Raw genomic sequence first — 19,646 nt, forward strand, 5'->3', positions numbered from 1 at the left:
AAAGGGACAGTTTCTGTTTTCCAGATGTAAGGAATTTTCAACTCAGTTTGAGTACAGAGGGCCCTCCTTATCCATGGGTTCAGCGCCCATGGATTTGACCCAATGTGGGTGCCAAGCCTGCATCTGAAGGGTCTCAAGGACCTTCCAGATGCAGCCAGAAGTGCCTTCTGATCATGTCTTGGAGGTGTTTTGAGGTGTAAGGAGGCCATGCGTGTACGTGACCTCCTGGACACTTCAGAGAGGCACTTCTGCTGACTGGCATGCCCTCCTTCTCCCCAGAGATTTAATTATCCACAGAATTCAGTATCTGGGAACAGATCCCTCACTGATACCAAGGGCCCACTTTATATGCAGTTTTAACTTTACTCACAGACTCTGGAACATAGCCTTTATGTAAGACAAGGAGCTTCTGTACTTTCAAATTAGACCCACATACAGATAGTATTGTTGCTCTGAATGCTAGATTATAAAACATGTAAGCTCCTTTTCCATAAGTTAAAATTTTTTGAAAATGAGAATTTTTAAAAAAAAGTTTAGCTATGTGGCACCTAAAGACTACCAGAAGCTAAGCAGGCACAGCCCAGGTCATGTCTGGAGATAACAGAAGAGACCAGAAAAGTCGCTGACAAGCTGTCATGACTCTTGGTGGTAGAGAGGAGTTGCTCGAGCTGACCGAGAATGTCAGTGTCAAGAAGGATAACAGCTGGAAAATCTTGTGCTGGTGTGATTTGTATGGCTTGTCTACTGAAAGCTCAGAGTGTTCCTGCAGCTAAGAAGAAGCTTACTACACCATATGAAGGTAACAACTGGAGTTTGAAGGATTCTATATAGTACATAAAACAACATTGTGAAGACCCTTATTTTACTGGGTCTAGGAAGCCTGCCTATGTAAACCACCTTGAGCATTATCTGAGGAAGAGAAGCAAAGGCAGTATATAAATACAGGAATAAAATTGTTATATCTATCTTGGTCTGTTAAGTAGCTGGACTTCATTTGTTCAGTTCAAAAAGTTGGCAATGATCCACTACATAAATAGTTAAGGCCACTGTGAGCTCAGAAACAATGGGAATTTTACCATTTGGCATCAGTGGGAATGGTCCAAACAGAGATCCTGCATATTTCAACTTCCTCATTGAAAGTGTGATCAGAACCATTCTTCTTCCTCAGACCAACCTTGTACATAGTCCATCATTCCAACTTTTACAGAAAGGAATGAAGAGTAAGAAATTGTATGTAGCAATGCAGCTAAACTGGTACATCTTGGCAAGTCTTTCAGATTCAACAATGGATCACACTGCTTCTGGCAGTAGTGTTCTCATTCCAAAAATTGATTTGTTGCGTTTGGGGATTGTTTACGTGAATTATGTTCTGGATCAGCAACTCCTTAGCCAACTACTGACCTCTCTCTTCTAACCCATGTTGAGAACAGCAGGGAGTGGGATGTGGTACTAGTGACTGCCTCAGAGACATTGCTTATGTTCCCAGCAATTGTGGATATAAACTGGCATTTAGTAATTATTCTTTGTGCTGCTGTTTTCTTGTGTGATGGCTGGGTATTCTTCCAGCTGTTAATTGACCTATCTGAGCTAATAAGCAGCTATTTGGAGATGTGTATTTTAGGGCATGAACCAGCTAAAGTTAAGCACTTTTCTATTGCCACTGATTTCATTGGAGAAAGTTAGGCACATGAGGCACTGTGTCCCATTTAAACCAATAGGGCATGTGCCTATGATACGCTAGCAAATCAAGTTTGTGTTCTGCAAGTCTAGGCACATTCTTAGCTGCCACTACAAATCCCCCCCTAATGATGTGAGGCTAGTTCAAATCTATTGAACTGGAACTCCCACATCACATTCCACCTTCATATGTGTCTTGCCTTGCCCCTTGCTGTGGTGTGACTGCTGCTGGGAGAGGTTTCTCATTCAGTGTTTCAAGCTGCAAACATACATACTGTATGTCCTGTTATCAGGTTGTATTCCAAAACTCCACAATATCATTTTTTCCATAGACTTTTTCCCCCAGTAGGATGCTGCTATCTGGGAGCAGCAGTCTGCTCTTCAACATCCTTCCGCTGCTTCCTTTTCCAGTACTGTAAACATATTGGTGTGGCTGCTTCCCTGTATACCTCCTCAATCTGCAGACTGACTTGAATATTGTCTTGTGTGGTTTAGACCAGGGATCTCCAAACATTTCGGCTGAAGGGCCACATCAAATATCTGGCTTGGTGTCAAGGGCTGGAAAAAAAATGAAATATAAAATTTAAATTAATACATTAGAGATGGAACTTAGATGAATGACTGAAATGAATGAATGAATGGGCTCAAATGTTCAGGATTTCTCCAAGTACCAACACAGCCCAAGAAATAAAGCACATACACTTAAATGGACCCCCATTGCCCCACCACACAAGCACAGCTCTGGTTGTGTTTGGTCAGCTGGGCCAGAGGCTGTCAGGGGATCAGAGACTGGCCGCAGGCCGGATAGAGGCTCTCCGCGGGCCGCATCTGGACCCCAGGCTGGGGTTTGGAGACCCCTGGTTTAGACAGTGCTCCCAACTGACTTACTTGCCTTATTGCCTGAAGTAGGAGCACAGGTTTGCAGATCTCCAGCTCCCACACACACCCCCAACCAAGTTGCCTTCTCATTCTAATCACATTGAAAGTAGTATGTGTTTCTTGTATTTTGGACCACCCCCCCCCACTTGATTAGATGACAGTGGGGAGAGGGACATGCTGCGCTTCTCCCTCCACATGATTAGGAACTCCTGTTTGGTGTACTGTCCAAACCAGTTCCTTGAATCCTAGATCCCATCCCACTTATTAAATAAGTGTCTGTGGTGCTGCTTGTAAAATGGGCCATGAGTGACAGTAGTTAATCTGGAGAGAAAAAAAACTGCAGGGGCGAGGGCAACAGTCCACCCAGAACCCTGTTGGCTTTTGCACCTTTTGTTGAAGTCTACAGACATCAGCCCAAATGCATATAACCTGCATTGCAAAGTCAAACTTGAAATACTGTGGTTGTGCTTCAGATTGATTGAATGTGTTTGAGACAGCCAGGAAAGCAGTCATTTATTCTGGGGGTTGGGGGCTGATGCATATGCACACTTTAGCATGCACCACACTATTTTTTTTCTTTCCCTTTTCTGCCCAGCACTCACATGATTTTATTCAAGAGCTGAGACAGAACTTTGATTAGTGAAAAGCTGCTACTAGGTCTTGAGGGAGTTCTGGACGGAGTTTGGAGCCGCACAGAGGTGACTATCACTCCTCTAGCAATTTCAGACTATTCTTCTGTAGCAGGACAAAAGCCTTTTCTTTCCCCTCCCGTGTTCAAAGAGACATTTGTTTCGAGACTTTGCAGCTGTGGGCCAGGGGATGGTTGTTTGAAGATACCCATCATAGACGCAGAGAGAGTCGGCACACCGAACAGTGGTGTAGTATTTTTATACTTTTTTGCCCTCCCTCCCTTCTTCCCTGCCTCCCTTCTCCTGCTCCTCAACCATGTGTGGTTTTTAATAAGAAGAAGAATGTGGAGGAAGTGTTTTCAAGGCAAGGGGAAATTTTCTGTTTGTTTAATAAAGTGTGTCGTTGACTTGTGGAACTATAGTGACTTCTTATTGCAAATGAGTAGTTCCAGGGGAGCTTGGTTTGCTTATTGATACACATTTTATGTACTGCAAGAAGATGTTAAACCCCTTTTTAAAAAAAGAGCGAGAGAGCACTGTGTGGCGTAGGCAAGTGAGATTAATAAGAGTTAGACAAATGGCTCCTTCTGCTTTTGTTTCGGTGAGATAGTACAGCCGTCTTGTGGCCACACAAAGGCTGCCATTTACCAGGGAGTACTCCCTAATTCTCTTGGCAGGGGTGCCATTGGAATTGGATACAAGTGGGTGGCAATGGGGAGGAGCTGCAAAAGAGGACAAGCAGGCTTTGTGTATTTTTTTTTTAATGCAACAAAAGCACTTTCTGCATCGAGCTTGGTGCAACAAGCTTAATAGTTAGGGTGGAGCAATTTTGAGTTCACTGTGTACATAGAAAGCTCACCCCCCCTCAAAGAAAAAAGCTTTCCACTGAAACATTGGCTTAGCTCAGAGAGTTGAAAGTGCCAAAAATGTTGTTGAACAATGCTTCTGACAATTGGCTTGACATTGGAAAGCAAGTGCAAGAGAACAGAACATCTTAATTTTGAAAATTAACTCTGGAGCACCTTGGTGGTGGTTGGGTCAGAAAATTGTTTCCTTCCTATTGTACACACCCTCTTTAGTAACAACTGGTTTCCACGGAATTCCATTGTGTACTTTTGCTCCTCTAAGCCTTTCTCTTGTTTGCCTTCTGTCACCCACCACTCCTTTATCTCTGTGTATTTATTTTATGTAATACTGCAGTTTCTTATCGCATGCCCCAGGCTAATATGGGTTGTGGTAGCAGTCCTAGAAAAAAAATATTCACAATATAAATAAATGTGCTATAGGAAATTAGAAGAGATTTTCCTGAAACTCTTACCATCTGATCTTGCTACGTTTTTACTTAGAAGCAGGATGGAGAGAGCTCCTAGTAAGTACACTTGGGTTTGCAACAGAGTCATTCGTGTTTATTTTTTGACCCTTTGTGTTCTAAATGTAGCATTCACAAGTGGAGCAGTCGTACGTAACTCATAAAGCATTTGATCTCCAATTCTTTTGATTGGTCTTGACCCCTGAACTTATTTTTGCTGTTTTCCCGTGAACTATAACTTTAAGGGTTTGTATAACTGTAGCCATGTATCCGTGATGGGGAGGGAGAATACCAAATGTTTCAGAGTTGGAGTGGGGGGGGGCATCATGATTAAAATGGCAAATATTTTAGTGGCTTTTATGAGGTGTAATGACTGACTGGTACAATCTGTTCTCCTGTTGCTTCACTTCCAAACTTTTGTTTCAGTCAAATTGAAGTAATTGACTCTGCAGTTTTTTGTTGGTAGTTTTTTGAGAGAGAGGCATTTGTTGTTTAATATTTAGCCACATTCCCCACTAACATTTATCCCTGGCAAATGACTTTTTTTTTCCTGTTCTATAGTAGCTTGGCTTGGGTCATGACTAAGCTCTCTCAAACTTGCCAATTTGTCACAATTCCTGGCTGGTAACACTACAGATGTTCTTGTCTTGGGAGGAAAGGAAGACAGAGCTTCTCTTGTCTTGCAAAGTTGCTTGTGTAACTAGATAATAAAGTTTCAGAAAACTGCTAGTTTTTGTGAGTTTTGGTGTGTTATGCTTTCAAAAAGCAGGCACCACTCCCAACTCCATGTGAGGAGTAAATGTTTCCTGCCTTCCTTCAGAACAGATTACAAATTATTGAGGACCTACACAAAACTGGCAGTGACCATCTGAGGCCAGCTTTGGTGGGGACTCTGGCTTCTGTAGGCTCCTATTTGCATCCCCGTTCTACCTTTAATTGTCATAATATGAGATGGTTGTTAAGATATTCTGAATCCTGGAGGTTGTGTGCCTCCAGTTGAAATACTTTATTATACCAGGAAAGGGGTTTATCTGAAGAAAGAATAGCAATTCAGTTCTGGATTGCAAGCCTTTCAGTTTTATGCCTTTTTCCCTTTAATCCTGGTTATCTGCTTAGGGCAAGCTTCTTTCACTTATCTAAATCATCTCAGCCCTCTGCCATGCATACTGTGACACAGTTGCACTTCCATCTGGATGGAATGCTGGAACATGTGTTACTTTCCAGTAAATGAGAGTACAAAAGGGTTGGAAGCACAATCTCAGATTTATTTTTTTTGCTGTAATTCTGCAGATATTTCATTTAACTGTTTGTTCAAAGAGAAAGTCCAAGCTAGTTATAGTTGAGAAACCTTAGACATAATTCTACTAAGCATACTTTTGGAGGAGAAAAGTTGCTCAGCCCTTGAAATGCCTCCAGATGATCCCTCCCCTTAAAAAGTGGCCATCAGAACTGGAAGGCAATGAAGAGGGTATCAAGGAGTGACACACATCATGGGTTCAACCAATAGTTGGCTGCCAAGAGCTGAATCCCATCACTACCTGCAGGTCCCACATCCAAGGCAAGATCATTTGTTCTATGCATGGACCAGTGTGACCTCCTGAAAAATGATGTAGGTCAATATAACTCATCTTCAGTGAACTATCACAGTATAAAAATTTACATTTTGTCCAAGTTTTTCCTTTCAAATTCCATATGTCAGCATTTCTCAAACTTTGAGGGGGAAGGGGAAGGGCTAGGGCAGCGACACGATCCCCAGGATCGTGTTGCTAAGGGAGGCAAGAGGGGTGCCTTGCACTTACTTGCAGGGCTGCAGGAGGTGAGAGGAGCCCTGCGCAACCCTCAGAACTCCCTGAGGCTTTGAATGTTCAGTAAAAGTGGGCGCAAAGCACCTTCTGCAAATTAAAAGTGCTTTGCGCATGCTTTTACTGAACATTCAAAGCCTCAGGGAGGGCTGCGCAGGGCTCCCTGCACCTCCTGCAACCTCCACCAGCCCTACCTACTTACAAGTAAGTGCAAAGCGCCCCTTAGCAACACAATCCTGGGGATCATGTCGCTGCCTTTCCCCTTCCCCTGTCCCTTAAAGGAACAGGGGAAGCATTACAAGCATTACAAAGGGAAGTGGTTTGAGAACCACTGCCATACGTTATATAGTGAATTAGTACTGTATACTCTAGTCAGTTCTCATTATCTGTTAGGATTAGGTTTCCAGAAACCCTAGTGGATAGAGAATTGGCAGATGATGAACAATTGATCTTATGGGATCAATGGGGCTAGGTACAAGGGGTGCCTGGGCGGGAAAAGTGGTACCTTCCCTGACTTTGGAAAAATCCAGCAGAAAACCTCAGGAACCCAGTAGAGTACAGGAGAAAGTGCCAGAATTTCTCTGAATGCTACAGAGACCGTCCCGAGGCCTCAAGGATCTTCAGAATGGTACCCACAACCAGTGCAAACCCTTTAAAAACGGCTGGTGGAAACTTCCTCCAACCATTTTAAAGGGGTCAGCACTGGTCATGGTTGCCATTCTGAAGGTCCCTGCAGCCTCTGGAAGATCTCTGTATAGTGGGTAACAAGAATAGAGGCATGGATAATAAGAGAAGGTAGCAATTCTGTCCCTTGCAGATAAATGAATTTGCATATAAAGAGAACTGACTATATCTGTGGTATAGCAGCTTGTTTAGAAGCACATTATTGATAATGTTTGCTATTTCAGCTAATTTGTCTGCTGTTTTGCTTAGATGCAGCCTTTTTTGGTGGTGGTACTGGTAATTCAGATTCCAGTCAGTATTTTGCCTCCCTCAGCAGTGGTGTCCAGCATCAGCCAGGTCAGGCTCTGCATGATGGCCCATGTCCATAAAGGGCATACTGGGCCAGGTCAATCCCTGAACCATCAGCATCTGTAGCAGCCAACATAATTGCCATGGGGACCCAGTGTATGGCTTTGCCCTAGGGCTACCTGGTGCTAGTAATGATCCTTTCTCCAGTGCCATCTCGGATGCTGCAAGTTGGGTCTTGGTTTAAGCCTATAACTCCTTCCTGTTCTTTTTTTGGCATTTTCACAAATTATGCTAGAAATGCCTTGCAATCTCTGTTTTTTAAAAAAAATACCCATTTGGTTTATTATATTTACTAGTCTTCTGCTTTCTGTATTTCTCTAAACAATCAGAAGTAATATACTGGACAAGCAGACAATTCAAATCACATTTATTGTGGATTACTAGGATTACAGGATATAGCTTTGCTCCTTGATTAGGTGTTTTGTAATTTTTCTTGAAGGTAAACCACTCATGAATCACATTCTACAAACTCTGATTTTAAAAAATGACTCCCTTAGTTTAGAAAATTGTTTTAGTGGTTATCAAATCTATGAGCCTTGATGAATCTTGGGTAAGAATGTAGGAAATTCTAGGTTTGACAAGAAAGAGGTTTTAAATAGAGCTACAGAGAATTCGGTAGTACAGGTGCAGCCTATTTATCCACAGATTTTTTATGTGCTGGTTTGTCTCAACTCAATGGGGTGAGGGTACTGAAAGTTGCCTCCTTTGCTCTGCATTGTCATCTCACTCTGTTCCAGGCGGCCTAAAACGCTGCAAAAGGCTCTGCCTTGTCCTGGCAGGGAAATAGTCCTGGAACTATGGAAGAGGAACAGTAACATTCCTGGAGCCCCTGAGCCAGCTGAGGCTGAAGAGGGGAAGGGGGGGACCAAAAACCTCTGTAACCAGAACACGTACAGCAATGTGGAGCTCGCTCACTCGCTCTCTCTCTCTCTCTCTCTCTCTCTCACACACACACACACACACACACACACACACACAGGCAGGTGTAGCAACAGAGGGGATTGCTTTAAAAAACCCAGGGAGTGTTTGTGGAATTCCCCCCCCCCACATGGTCCAGGCTATCACGGACACAAGCAAACCTTCCCACCAAGCAAAGCATGAGACTTAGCCTTCAATCCTCTCCACACTTTCCTGGGAGTAAGCCCCATTGACTACCATGGGGCTTACTTCTGAGTATAAATGCATAGGGCTGGACTATGAAAAGCTCAGCATCCCACCTGTGAAAGAAGTAGGACAGCTGGCAACAGGAGGGGGAGGAGAGGGGATTGCTTTAAAAAAAACCAGGGAGTGTTTACCGAATTCCCCCCCCCCCAATGATGCAGGCTCTCCTGCTCCAGCAAGCCTTCCCAAGCAAGCCTTGGGAAGCCTTGGAGAGACAGGTGAGGGTGAGCAGAGAGCCTGACTACAAGTCCCAGAACGCTCTGGAGCAGAGGAGCTTCCATGATGGCGGCGGCCAGGGAGGGCTGCAGGAGCGGCAGCAGCCTGGGACACAGAGAACGAGGCTTCCCAAGCAAGCTCAGCATCCCACCTGTGAAAGGGAAAGGAGAGGGAGGCGGCGGCGGCGGGAGGGGGAGGGGAAGGGGAGGGGATTGAGAACAGCTGCCTTAGTTTTCTTCCATCAGGCTGTGTCTCAAGCTGCAGCAAATTTTTGTAACTCTATAGAATTTAGCACAACACTTTTTTTGTTAATCGTGCTGAGTCACATAAGGGAACTAACTTGGATAAATAGGCTCCACCTGCATGTGTTGTGATTGAACTGTAGTCCTGAGTCTTGAAGATGAAAATTCAGTAAGATACTATCAGGTTTCATTGGGCCACCGCAGGATTCAGTGCATGCTTCATTGTTACAACTGCATCAGCACTTTGATGGTAGACATGTTGGACCTCTTTATATATTTTCTTCTTGTAGAAACCTGTGGAACTTTTTGTGCAGGGAGTTCAGGGTCATCCATGCCTGAGCCTATCCATGAGGCCAACTGAAGTGATTGCCTCAGGCAGCAGGTGGAGGTGCCCATCTTTGCCTGCCTACTTATTATTATTACAGGGTGACCCCAAAAAAACAGAACCCATAAAAATTTCATTAAATCCTACAAAGGTCCAGTAAATTTCAAGAAACTTACTGGACTCAAACTTATTGAGTTTGAGGAAGATTATTGTTCCAAAATTTCATGCACAAAGTCAACTTGTATACCCTGAAATAAAAAAGAAGAAAAATTAAAATTAACAGTTTTATTCAAAGATTTGTGGGTTCTGTTTTTTTTGGGTCACATCTGCAAGAGGGATCTGAAGGCCTTAGGAGTGGACCTCAACAGGTGGGAAACCCTGGCCTCTGAGCGGCCTGCTTGGAGGCAGGCTGTGCAGCATGGCCTTTCCCAGTTTGAAGAGACACTTGGCCAACAGTCTGAGGCTAAGAGGCAAAGAAGGAAGGCCCATAGCCAGGGAGACAGACCAGGGACAGACTGCACTTGCTCCTGGTGGGGAAGGGATTGTCACTCCCAAATCGGCCTTTTCAGCCACACTAGACGCTGTTCCAGAACCACCATTCAGATCGCGATACCATAGTCTTTCGAGACTGAAGGTTGCCAACACGTGTGGTATTATTATTATTATTATTATTATTTACAGTATTTACAATATTGTTAATTAAAATTAACAATATTAAACAATATTAACATAAAATTAACAATATTAACAATAATAATTATTATTATTACTATTAACAATAATAACAACAGTATTTATATACCACTTTTCAACAGAAAGTTCACAAAGCGGTTTACAGAGAAAATCAAACTAATGGCTCACTATCCCAAAAGGGCTCACAATCTAAAAGGATGCAAAAGAACACTTGCCTCCAATGCCAGTGAAAGGAGTAGAAGCTGGCTCATCACTGGGCAAGGGGCATCAGGAGGTCTTGGGTTGGCCCTGGATGAGCTCATGAAGGATTCTTCATGTGTAACTTGATGGCCCTTGATTACTTATCCCTGGCCCTAAATGGATGCTTCTGTAGCTTGACACCCTATAAAGGGTGCAGCAGCTAACTCAGGAAGCCAGTTGTTGACTAGCATGTAAACCATCCTGAGTTTTCCAAAAGGTGTATAATAAGTATAAATACAATAACGACATTCTAAAATGAAGGTCCCCTTTCAAGCAGTATCCTGAAGCAGTATCCTGATTCTTTAGTTAAGTCAAAACCACTTATAATACCAGTTTCACAGGAACAAGTGTGGCTGCCAGTAGTTCTTAAAATTGACTTTTAACAATTATGTTCCATTTTGGTTCTAGGTATCCGCCCACAAATAATGAATGGCCCTATGCATCCTCGACCATTGGTAGCTTTACTAGATGGAAGGGATTGTACAGTGGAGATGCCAATTTTGAAGGACTTGGCAACTGTTGCATTCTGTGATGCGCAATCAACTCAGGAAATCCATGAAAAGGTAAAGAAAATGGTTTTGTCGTTTGCAATTTTGTCTTTTGCAAGGAGAAACCTGAATGTCTGACTTCAACCCAGTCTGACTGCTGCTGCTTCAGCAGGAATCCTGTATATATTTGAGGACGCAGCATCTTAGGAGGCTAATATGGTGATGACTACATTGGTTGATAATCCAGTGAATGTTTGGTGAATTAGTCTCCAACAGCATGAGAGAAAGAGTGCCTTTTATTGGATATCTGAGACACCACACTATTGGTCCAAACTAGAAGTGTGCTGCTTTCTGGAATTATCATTGGAACCAAATTGACATGATGGGGCAGTCATCAAGAGAGGCAAGAGTGAGGAAAGCTGAATCCTCCCTCACTCTTTCTCCCATGATCTACTGCCCCACGCATTTTTCTCCCAGTCTAGTTCAAATATCGGTTGTGAGCCAGACTGGGAAGAAAATTGCCTGGGGCAATGGACCATAGGTGGGAAAGTAGGGGAAGGGTTTTTGATGTTAATTGCTCCTGTCATGTCTGATTTGATCCCACTGCAATCTCAAAATGACAGCAGTGTATGCCGTTAAGATTGTGTATTTTTAAATTTTGTGCTCCTGTTAACTCTGTCCATTCTTGAGAGTTATTCTTTTGCATCAAAATCTGATTTACCATGAGAGTATAAAAGCATATTATTGTCTGTTACTTAACCATTAAGTTTTAAGAAGACACACTCTTTTTTTCACTAGTTGGGGAAAAATAGCCTTTAGGAGGGCTGCATTTATGCTGAAGTGCCTTTATACTCCTCCTCCCCATTAACAAATTCCGCATTCTTAGCGGCAACTTTTCCCTTGATGAAAAGGATCTTCCGCAAACATATATATCCAATCTAGATTTATCATGAGATGTTACAAGATGCATCTTTAAGACTGCTAATGTAGCTTTTTTATTTAATCCATTACTTTTTCTTCTGTATTAATGCTTGATTCTCTAAGACATAATAACATAAGAACAGCCCCACTGGATCAGGCCATAGGCCCATCTAGTCCAGCTTCCTGTATCTCACAGCGGCCCACCAAATACCCCATGGAGCACACCAGATAACAAGAGACCTCATCCTGGTGCCCTCCCTTGTATTGGCATTCTGACATAGCCCATTTCTAAAATCAGGAGGTTGCACATACACATCATGGCTTGTAACCCATCATGGATTTTTCCTCCAGAAACTTGTCCAGTCCCCTTTTAAAGGCATCCAGGCCAGATGCCGTCACCGCTTCCTGCGGCAAGGAGTTCCACAGACCGACCACACACTGAGTAAAGAAGTATTTTCTTTTGTCTGTCCTAACCCTCCCAACACTCAATTCATTCAACACTCCCAAGTCATTGATGGGTGTGTCTAGTTTCCTGAACACAGCTCCTTTCTGTAGTTCTGACAGCCACTTTTCATTTGACTGTTTCTTGGTTAAACAGGCATAAGCAATCCCCCGGATTCAAAAATTGACTAATCTCATTAGATAGGATTTAAATGGGTAGGTATAAGGAAGAAGGTTAATGCAAACAACCTGCCTCTTGCAGGTGTAATGCGCCTTGCATACAGTGTATTTCTGAACAGCTGTCTGACAAACAGCATCTGTTCATGAAGAGCAGATTTACCTAGTCTGACTTGATTGGTTTTTCTTAAATGATACAAAATCAATAGATGAAAGCAAAGGAATTATAATGTATAAATGCTGATCAGATACACTTGGATTTAATTTAAACATGAGAATAGTCTTCCAGGAACTTTTAAAACCTAACTTGGCCAATGCATCATGTAGATTAGTAGGAAGCAAAACTAAAGCCTGTGATAAATGCTAAAATGTGGAATTTAATGCAGTCAAAGGGCCAGACTAGAGGTTACAAGCAAGCACATTCCCTACCCCATGGCCCTTAACTTTTTGGTTAGACAATCTTTCTTGGGGGGGGGGGGAATGATGAGAAGTGTTGGAGCGACAGAGATGGAGGGATTCTTAACTCTTCTGACTTTCTCCAATTTAAATCAGTCCCGTTATACTGTTTTTCCACATACATTTGCTTGGGTGAAGAGGGTCCTAGCAGTACACAGGTTGGCACAGAACCTTGAGTTTGGCCTTATGACCATAACATCATCCTGTTGAATGTATTCCTTAATAACTCTGGCTTAAGGCTTTTAAGTACAAGCAGAACACACTTCACTCAGAAATGCTATGACTGTTAGAGAGATCACAAACACTTAAAAAAAACATGGCATAAATATAACTATGGGCATGTTCGGCCATTACCGTTTAAAGGATATTCCCAGGGCTTTTTTTGTAATGGAACGCACCGGAACGGCATTCCGGCACCTTTTTCCCCCCTCCTCCTGGCCCCCACCTTTTTCCCCCCTCTGTGCGGCACTGCTGGCTAGGGAGGGATTCGAACCGGCACCTTTTTTCCCCCCTCATCCTGGCCCCCACCTTTTTTCCCTCCTCCTAGGCTCCACCTTTTTCCCCTCCTGGCCCCCACCTTTTTCCCCCCTCCTCCTGGCCCCCACCACCTTTTTTCCTCCCTGCGCCACCCAGCACTGCTGGCTAAGGAGGGATTCGAACCTCCAACCTTGTGCTCCACAGCCCAGCACTCTCTCCATTGGGCTATAGGAAAGCCTAGAGTTACAGTGTTCAGAACTAATATATAAGGTCCTGAGCCCAGCTGGTGGCCATCAGCGCCTCAAGTATTAGTTCCAAACACTTTGAGCTTAAGACTTCCAATGGTTCAGTTACTAAAGTGCTGGTCTGTGGAGCCAGAGGTTGGGGGTTCAAATCCCCGTAAGGAATAATTTTTTTTCTTCTTCTTTTTTTTAGGTGGGGAGGTAAATAAATAAAAGATTACACACAAGATTTAAGATTAAACTTGTTCTTGTAAGTGGGTTCCTGCACCTTTTATTTTTATTTTTTACAAAAAAAGCACTGCCCCGCCTCACCGCACTCAGCTCTCCCCTGAGCCCAGCCCGCCTTTCCTCTCCCCGCACTCTGCTTCCCCACGCTCAGCTACCAAGCCGGTGAGGGCGTGGGGACATGTGCTGAGGAGGAGGAGGAGGAGGACGACGACGAGGGACAGCAAGCCAGGGAGACGGGTTGCAGCACCCAGGTACTGGCTTGGCAAGAGGAGGGGGGGAAGGAAGCTGGCTGGTGCAGCCGCTGCACCTGAGACAGCCTAGGCATGTCTACTGAGAAGTAAGTCCCCTTGTGTTCAGTGGGGCTTACTCCCAGGAAAATGTGGATGGGATTGCAGCCCAAGCCTATGCAGGTCTACTCAGAAGCAAGTAATTCATTCATTTTTATAGTTAATATAAGGCTTGGCTGATCTAAATTAAGCAAAAATTACTAATAATTTAGTAGCTTTGTAATGTCATCAACAGGAGATTTAGGTTTTTAACTTTAAATGAGGAAGCTTAAGTGTCCTTGCTGCTTTATAATAACACTTAGGAAATATGTATTCCTCTGTGCAGTAGGTCAGATCATTGTTGTCTATTAATTTTTGGTTTTTTTAGACTATATTTAATAATCACTATTATTATAATGGGGAATGGGGACATAGTACACAGGGGAAAGGGGGGAACCACAAAAGATGGGTTAATGAATTGATTAAGTTATGAAGTTATGAATCAAAAATCATGTGGTCACACACCCTCTATTGGTTCAAGATGAGTTGTAAAATAAATTATATAATACCAGAATATAATCTATTTTACAACTCATCTTTTGTGTTTATTCTTCTGCTCCTCCCCCTTGTGTCCTTATATTGCGCATTCATTGTTATCTGATCACATATTTCTTTTTTTTTTTTTTTGCACCAATCATGTTTCAATGTCTTGAGCCAATAGAGGGTGTGTGACCACATGATTTTTGATCCATAACTTGTTTATTAATCAATTAATTAACCCATCTTTTGTGCCCCCTCTCCCCTGTGTGCTATTTGATTTGGGTTCAAACAAATCTGTAGAGTAATTCTATGTAATCTTTTTTTTAATTTTTAGTGTAAAAGTCTGACCCGCAAATTTAAAAATGAAAAAAAATTACCAATTTCTTCTCAACCACCAGTCCTGCTAATAAAAAGGCTAGAATGACAGACACAACGACAGTCACAGAACACACGAACATAACAACACCTGTTCATAGTTCTGAATCTGATCTTGAGAAGCAAAGCCAAACTACAAAGGACTGGCCGGACTGCTGGACCTATGATCAAAAAAATGATTTTTGCTTGAAAAATGAATGGCTCTGTGTTTGCAGAATGAAACTTGGCTGTACGGCTTGTAGAAAAGTTGGACCTCTTGGAGTTGAAACAAAAATGGGAATGAAAGTTTCCAAAGAATGGGCCAAGAATGAGATAACCTATTGTGGCAAAGGTAGGAAGCAACAGTTGACCTCACGTCAAAAAAAAATATTTGAGCACAGAGAATCTGCTGCACATAAAGCAGCATTAAAAATAGTTGCTGAAAGTGGAAAAAAAACTCTTGAGAATTTTTTTTAGCATCCTTAGCTCACGAAAAAATAATAACTGCAAAAATTTTTCGAACTGCATATAAAGTAGCAAAGGAAAATCAATCATTCCATCATTTTGAAACTGAAATTGATCTGCAAGAACTGAACGGAGTTGAAATGGGTCGTATTCTTCATTCTACAAATGCATGTATTAACATTGTCAATCATATAAGTGAAGAAATGAGGAAAACTGTGGTTAAAAAAATTGTTCAATCCAATAATAAAATTTCATTGATAATTGATGAATCAACCACAATAAGCAAAATAACTACCCTCATAGTATATGTTCAATGCTGTATTGAAGGTGTTGGAATGAATGCACCAATAAACTTGTTTTTGGACATAGTAGAACTTGAAAAAGTAACGGCAGAGTAGTTGGCAACCTTCAGTCTCGAAAGACTATGGTATCGCGCTCTGAAAGGTGGTTCTGGAACAGCGTCTAGTGTGGCTGAAAAGGCCGATTCGGGAGTGACAATCCCTTCCACACTGGGAGCAAGTGCAGTCTGTCCCTGGTCTGTCTCCCTGGCTATGGGCCTTCCTTCTTTGCCTCTTAGTCTCAGACTGTTGGCTAAGTGTCTCTTCAAACTGTGAAAGGCCATGTTGCACAGCGTGCCTCCAAGCGGGCCGCTCAGAGGCCAGGGTTTCCCACTTGCTGAGGTCCACTCCTAAGGCCTTCAGATCCCTCTTGCAGATGTCCTTGTATCGCAGCTGTGGTCTACCTGTAGGGCGCTTTCCTTGCACGAGTTCTCCATAGAGGAGATCCTTTGGGATCCGGCCATCATCCATTCTCACGACATGACCGAGCCAACACAGGCGTCTCTGTTTCAGTAGTGCATACATGCTAGGAATTCCAGCATGTTCCAGGACTGTGTTGTTAGGAAAAAGTAACTTGAAAAAGTAACGGCAGAAGGAGTATTTGATTCCTTACTCCAATGTCTTCACTCTTATGGGATGGCAGAAGATTATTTAAAAAAATATTTGGTTTCTCTGGCGTGCGACAGCGCTGCTGTGATGTTAGGGTGTAAAAGTGGAGTGAAAAAATTGCTTTCAGAACGTTTTCCTTCTATTATAGTTTGGCATTGTGCTAATCACAGACTAGAATTATCAGTAGGTGATGCTGTCAAGGAAACTTCAGGAATAAATAGATCCAAATCATTTATTGATAAACTTTATGTCATATACCATGCCTCAGCAAAGAATAGTAGAGAGCTGCATTTATGTGCAGAATTACTAGGGGCTGAGCTGCTGAAAATTGGAAGAATTTTAAGTACCCGATGGGTATCATCTAGTTTGCGTACAGTTTTGGCTGTGTGGAATAATTTTGAATCCCTTGTGTGTCATTTTGAACAAGCAATGCATGATCCTACAAGAGATAAAAATGATAAATGCACTTATGATGGCTTGAAAAGAAAAATCACATCTACAGAATTTTCATTGGACCTAGAATTGATGTGTGACGCTCTCCAAGAATTATCGGAATTAAGTTTGGACCTACAGGACCGCAACATAGACTTGTACAAGGCAAATAAGAAAATAAAAATACTGGTACAAGTTTTTGAAGAAAGAAGACAGAACCCTGGGCCCTATTATAAATGCGCTGTTGCTGCTGTACATGATCTTCACTTTCATGGAGTTTTACTTCACGCTAAAGATTTAAGAAAGGATCCTCCCATTGACCCAAATACATTTTATACAAAGTTGAAAGAGTCAATCGAAAAAAGATTGCTTGATAGCAAAGACGATGAGTTGGCGTATTGGTCTCGCGTACTTGATCAAAAACATTGGCCTGAAGATGTTAATACTCAACTGACATTTGGAGAAGTGGAAATTAGAAACTTGTCAATCAGACTGCAACTAAATGAAAGAGAAATGATTCGTGGATTCCGTGAATACATTCTTGAAAAGACATATCCTGAAAAACTGTTGCATTTGATACGGACTCTGAATACCATTCCCATTTCTTCAAGTGAATGTGAACGCGGGTTTTCACAGATGAATCTAATTGTCACCCCAACAAGAGCTTCATTAAAGACTAAGACAATTTCAGCACTTTTGTTCATCAAACTTGTCGGACCACCTCTGAGACTTTTCGATCCTTCAAAATACGTTGATCTGTGGTTACTCAGAGGACGACATTCGGCCATAGATACTAACAGCAAGGAAAGGAGTCGAGAAGATTTGTTGGACGAGAATTGGACAAAACTTTGGAATTTATTATGAACATTTGCATAATACAATAAATTCAATATGTCTCAATAGTGTTGAATGCCTTTTTGTTATCCTCTCTGTACGTGTTAATCACGTGTTGTCTAGTTGTATCTTATTACTTATTTCTCCAATAAAAAATGGTTTAAAAATAAATAAATAAATAAAAGATAAACAAGTTGTGAGTTCCTGCACCTTTTTTTTTTTTTTTTTTTTTTTTTACAAAAAAAGCACTGGATATTCCTATGGAAGCTTGTCTATTTCAATTGCTGTAGCTGTAACTGATAACACAAATGTAATATTTGCAGAAGTGAGCATTCAAATTGCAGAACCTCAGCTCTCACTTTATTGGGCATGGGACACATGTTTCTAGTTCTCAGCAGCAACATGGTCAGTGTCTAGAGAAGATTCTGAAGTTAGTGGACCACTGAGAAGGACTCGGGTTTTTTTGACTTGCTGTTCACATCATCACTCCAGACCTGTCCCTGTCTCCTCACCCCTGTCTCCTCACCCCTGCAACCCTTACCATTGTTGTAACCTCCAGTTTTCCTTCCCATTCTCTGCTCTGTTGCTTTCCAGAAGAATTGGCACGATCTCTGAAAACTTGGATTTTAGAAGCACAATAAACATTTATATATGAATGTTGTGGCACCGAACTGCCTTATCGACAGATACCTTTGAATTGAGGGCAAGATGTGAAGCTGTTCAGCCTGGACGTTGTGTGGAAAAAGATCCTTCTGGGTGACCAGAAGGCTGAATTCAGAGTTTCCTAGATAGGAAGGAAAAAAGGGTGGGGGCAGGGAAAGAGGAGAGAATGACGAGATAAAAAATGACTGGGTGGAGGTGGCAGGCAAATCCTCTGAAGGCTTACTGTCATTCATAGTTCGGTCTGTCCTCAGGATGCTCCTGACTGAAGGAATTATCCTTTGGTAGGGCAGGCTGCAGCACTAGTTGAAAATAATCGGTCATCTCAAATGCAAACCTCTGTCCAAGGAATCTCTGCCTAGTTATTGCCTATTTGAAACATTTTCTATTCTCAAGCTGTGTTTACACTTGCTATGGAATGAGGATGAATGTAACTTTACTCTTAGTGACTCTCTGGCAGACTATATAAATCTGTGCATTAGAGTGTAAATCCCGTTGGGACATGTACGGCCTTCTGATCTGTAGTACCCAGTCACATGAGGCCAATTGGATGTCAGGCACGGTTGTTTCATCTCCTTGTCCTTCTTTCCCATTGTCTGGAAACTTCACATTTCTCTCATCAACCATCTTTCAAAATTAGATTACAACTAGCCGTAGACACTCCTTTCTCTGCACCCAGGAACCAAATCTGACTGGCCCTTCTGACCACTCTCTATCCAAAGCTAACTACCTGACAAAATATAGCAGCCTTGCTCCCACGTACAGTGTTGGGCTATGTATGTGAGAAAGAAGAGCTGGGATATGTGCTGACCAACTTTGCTGGGATTGAGCATGAGTAAGCAAAGCATGTGTCCTGTCTGGGAGCAGCGGAGGTCTAAAAGGACTGACTGTATATAAGTCCAAAAAAGAAAACTCGATCCTTTTTTGTCCAGAATTCCTCCGATCCAGAAATGAGTGGTTCTCATTTTTAAAAAGTGAGTTGTGAGAGTTGTGAATGTTGTATGTTCAAAAAAGAATGGAATATAATTATTTTTAGACATGGAATTGGTTATGATGGTAACTTTAGCAGGTATGCATTATGGTCCTCTGTATACTTTCCATGCTCCAGTGCGCCTCCTGGGTGAAAAAGTTTGCCAAGTCCTGCATTAGACAGTGAGAAAGCAAACTCTGGCTCAGTGATGACTGTTGATCAGCTTACAAAGGTATTCAGTTTGGTGCCAAGAAGTATTCTGATAACCAGATGGGAAAGTAATGGTTCAAGTTGTAGATTGAATAGGCTTGAATAATCTCCTGGCTGGAGGGGGGGGGGGAGAACAGAAAGCAGTGATTGCGTGAATCTAGATTTAATTGCATTGTCCTTTCATTACATGGCTGGGGGGAGCACTCCTATCTTCCTATTGTTCAGCGAACTGTTGTGAAAAGAGGAAAAACTATTAGCCTACATCACCAGTGACTTGAAAGCATAAATGTCTATGAAGGTTCAGGTATTGGAGAGCTTTGTTTTTTAAGTAAT

At 42.3% G+C, this 19,646-nt stretch overlaps 2 protein-coding genes across 6 annotated transcripts in view; both read left to right on the plus strand.

Moving 5' to 3' along the window:
• The window catches only part of CTBP2 (C-terminal binding protein 2), a 248,667-nt gene that overhangs the window by 209,493 nt on the left and 19,528 nt on the right, over positions 1–19,646 (plus strand). For all 5 annotated transcript variants that reach the window (XM_066618906.1, XM_066618910.1, XM_066618909.1 and 2 more), the window contains one exon: positions 10,614–10,768. In XM_066618906.1, coding sequence (XP_066475003.1) covers positions 10,614–10,768 — 155 coding nt within the window. The remainder of the gene's footprint in view (positions 1–10,613; positions 10,769–19,646) is intronic.
• On the plus strand, positions 14,862–17,503 carry LOC136643831 (E3 SUMO-protein ligase KIAA1586-like). The gene is made up of 3 exons (XM_066619192.1): positions 14,862–15,147; positions 15,282–15,654; positions 16,285–17,503. The coding sequence occupies exons 1-3, from the start codon at positions 14,862–14,864 to the stop codon at positions 17,501–17,503; spliced, it is 1,878 nt and encodes a 625-aa protein (XP_066475289.1).

This window comes from Tiliqua scincoides, chromosome 3, assembly GCF_035046505.1.
Source record: "Tiliqua scincoides isolate rTilSci1 chromosome 3, rTilSci1.hap2, whole genome shotgun sequence".
In the NCBI taxonomy this organism is placed as follows: Eukaryota; Metazoa; Chordata; class Lepidosauria; order Squamata; family Scincidae; genus Tiliqua; species Tiliqua scincoides.

Bases quoted from the DNA above. Each gene is read 5' to 3' on its own strand.
- LOC136643831 (XM_066619192.1), top strand. From the start codon at position 14,862: ATGACAGACACAACGACAGTCACAGAACACACGAACATAACAACACCT. The intron at 15,148-15,281 runs GTAGGAAGCAAC...TAGCATCCTTAG, and splicing joins GATAACCTATTGTGGCAAAG to CTCACGAAAAAATAATAACT. The intron at 15,655-16,284 runs GTAGTTGGCAAC...GGCGTGCGACAG, and splicing joins CTTGAAAAAGTAACGGCAGA to CGCTGCTGTGATGTTAGGGT.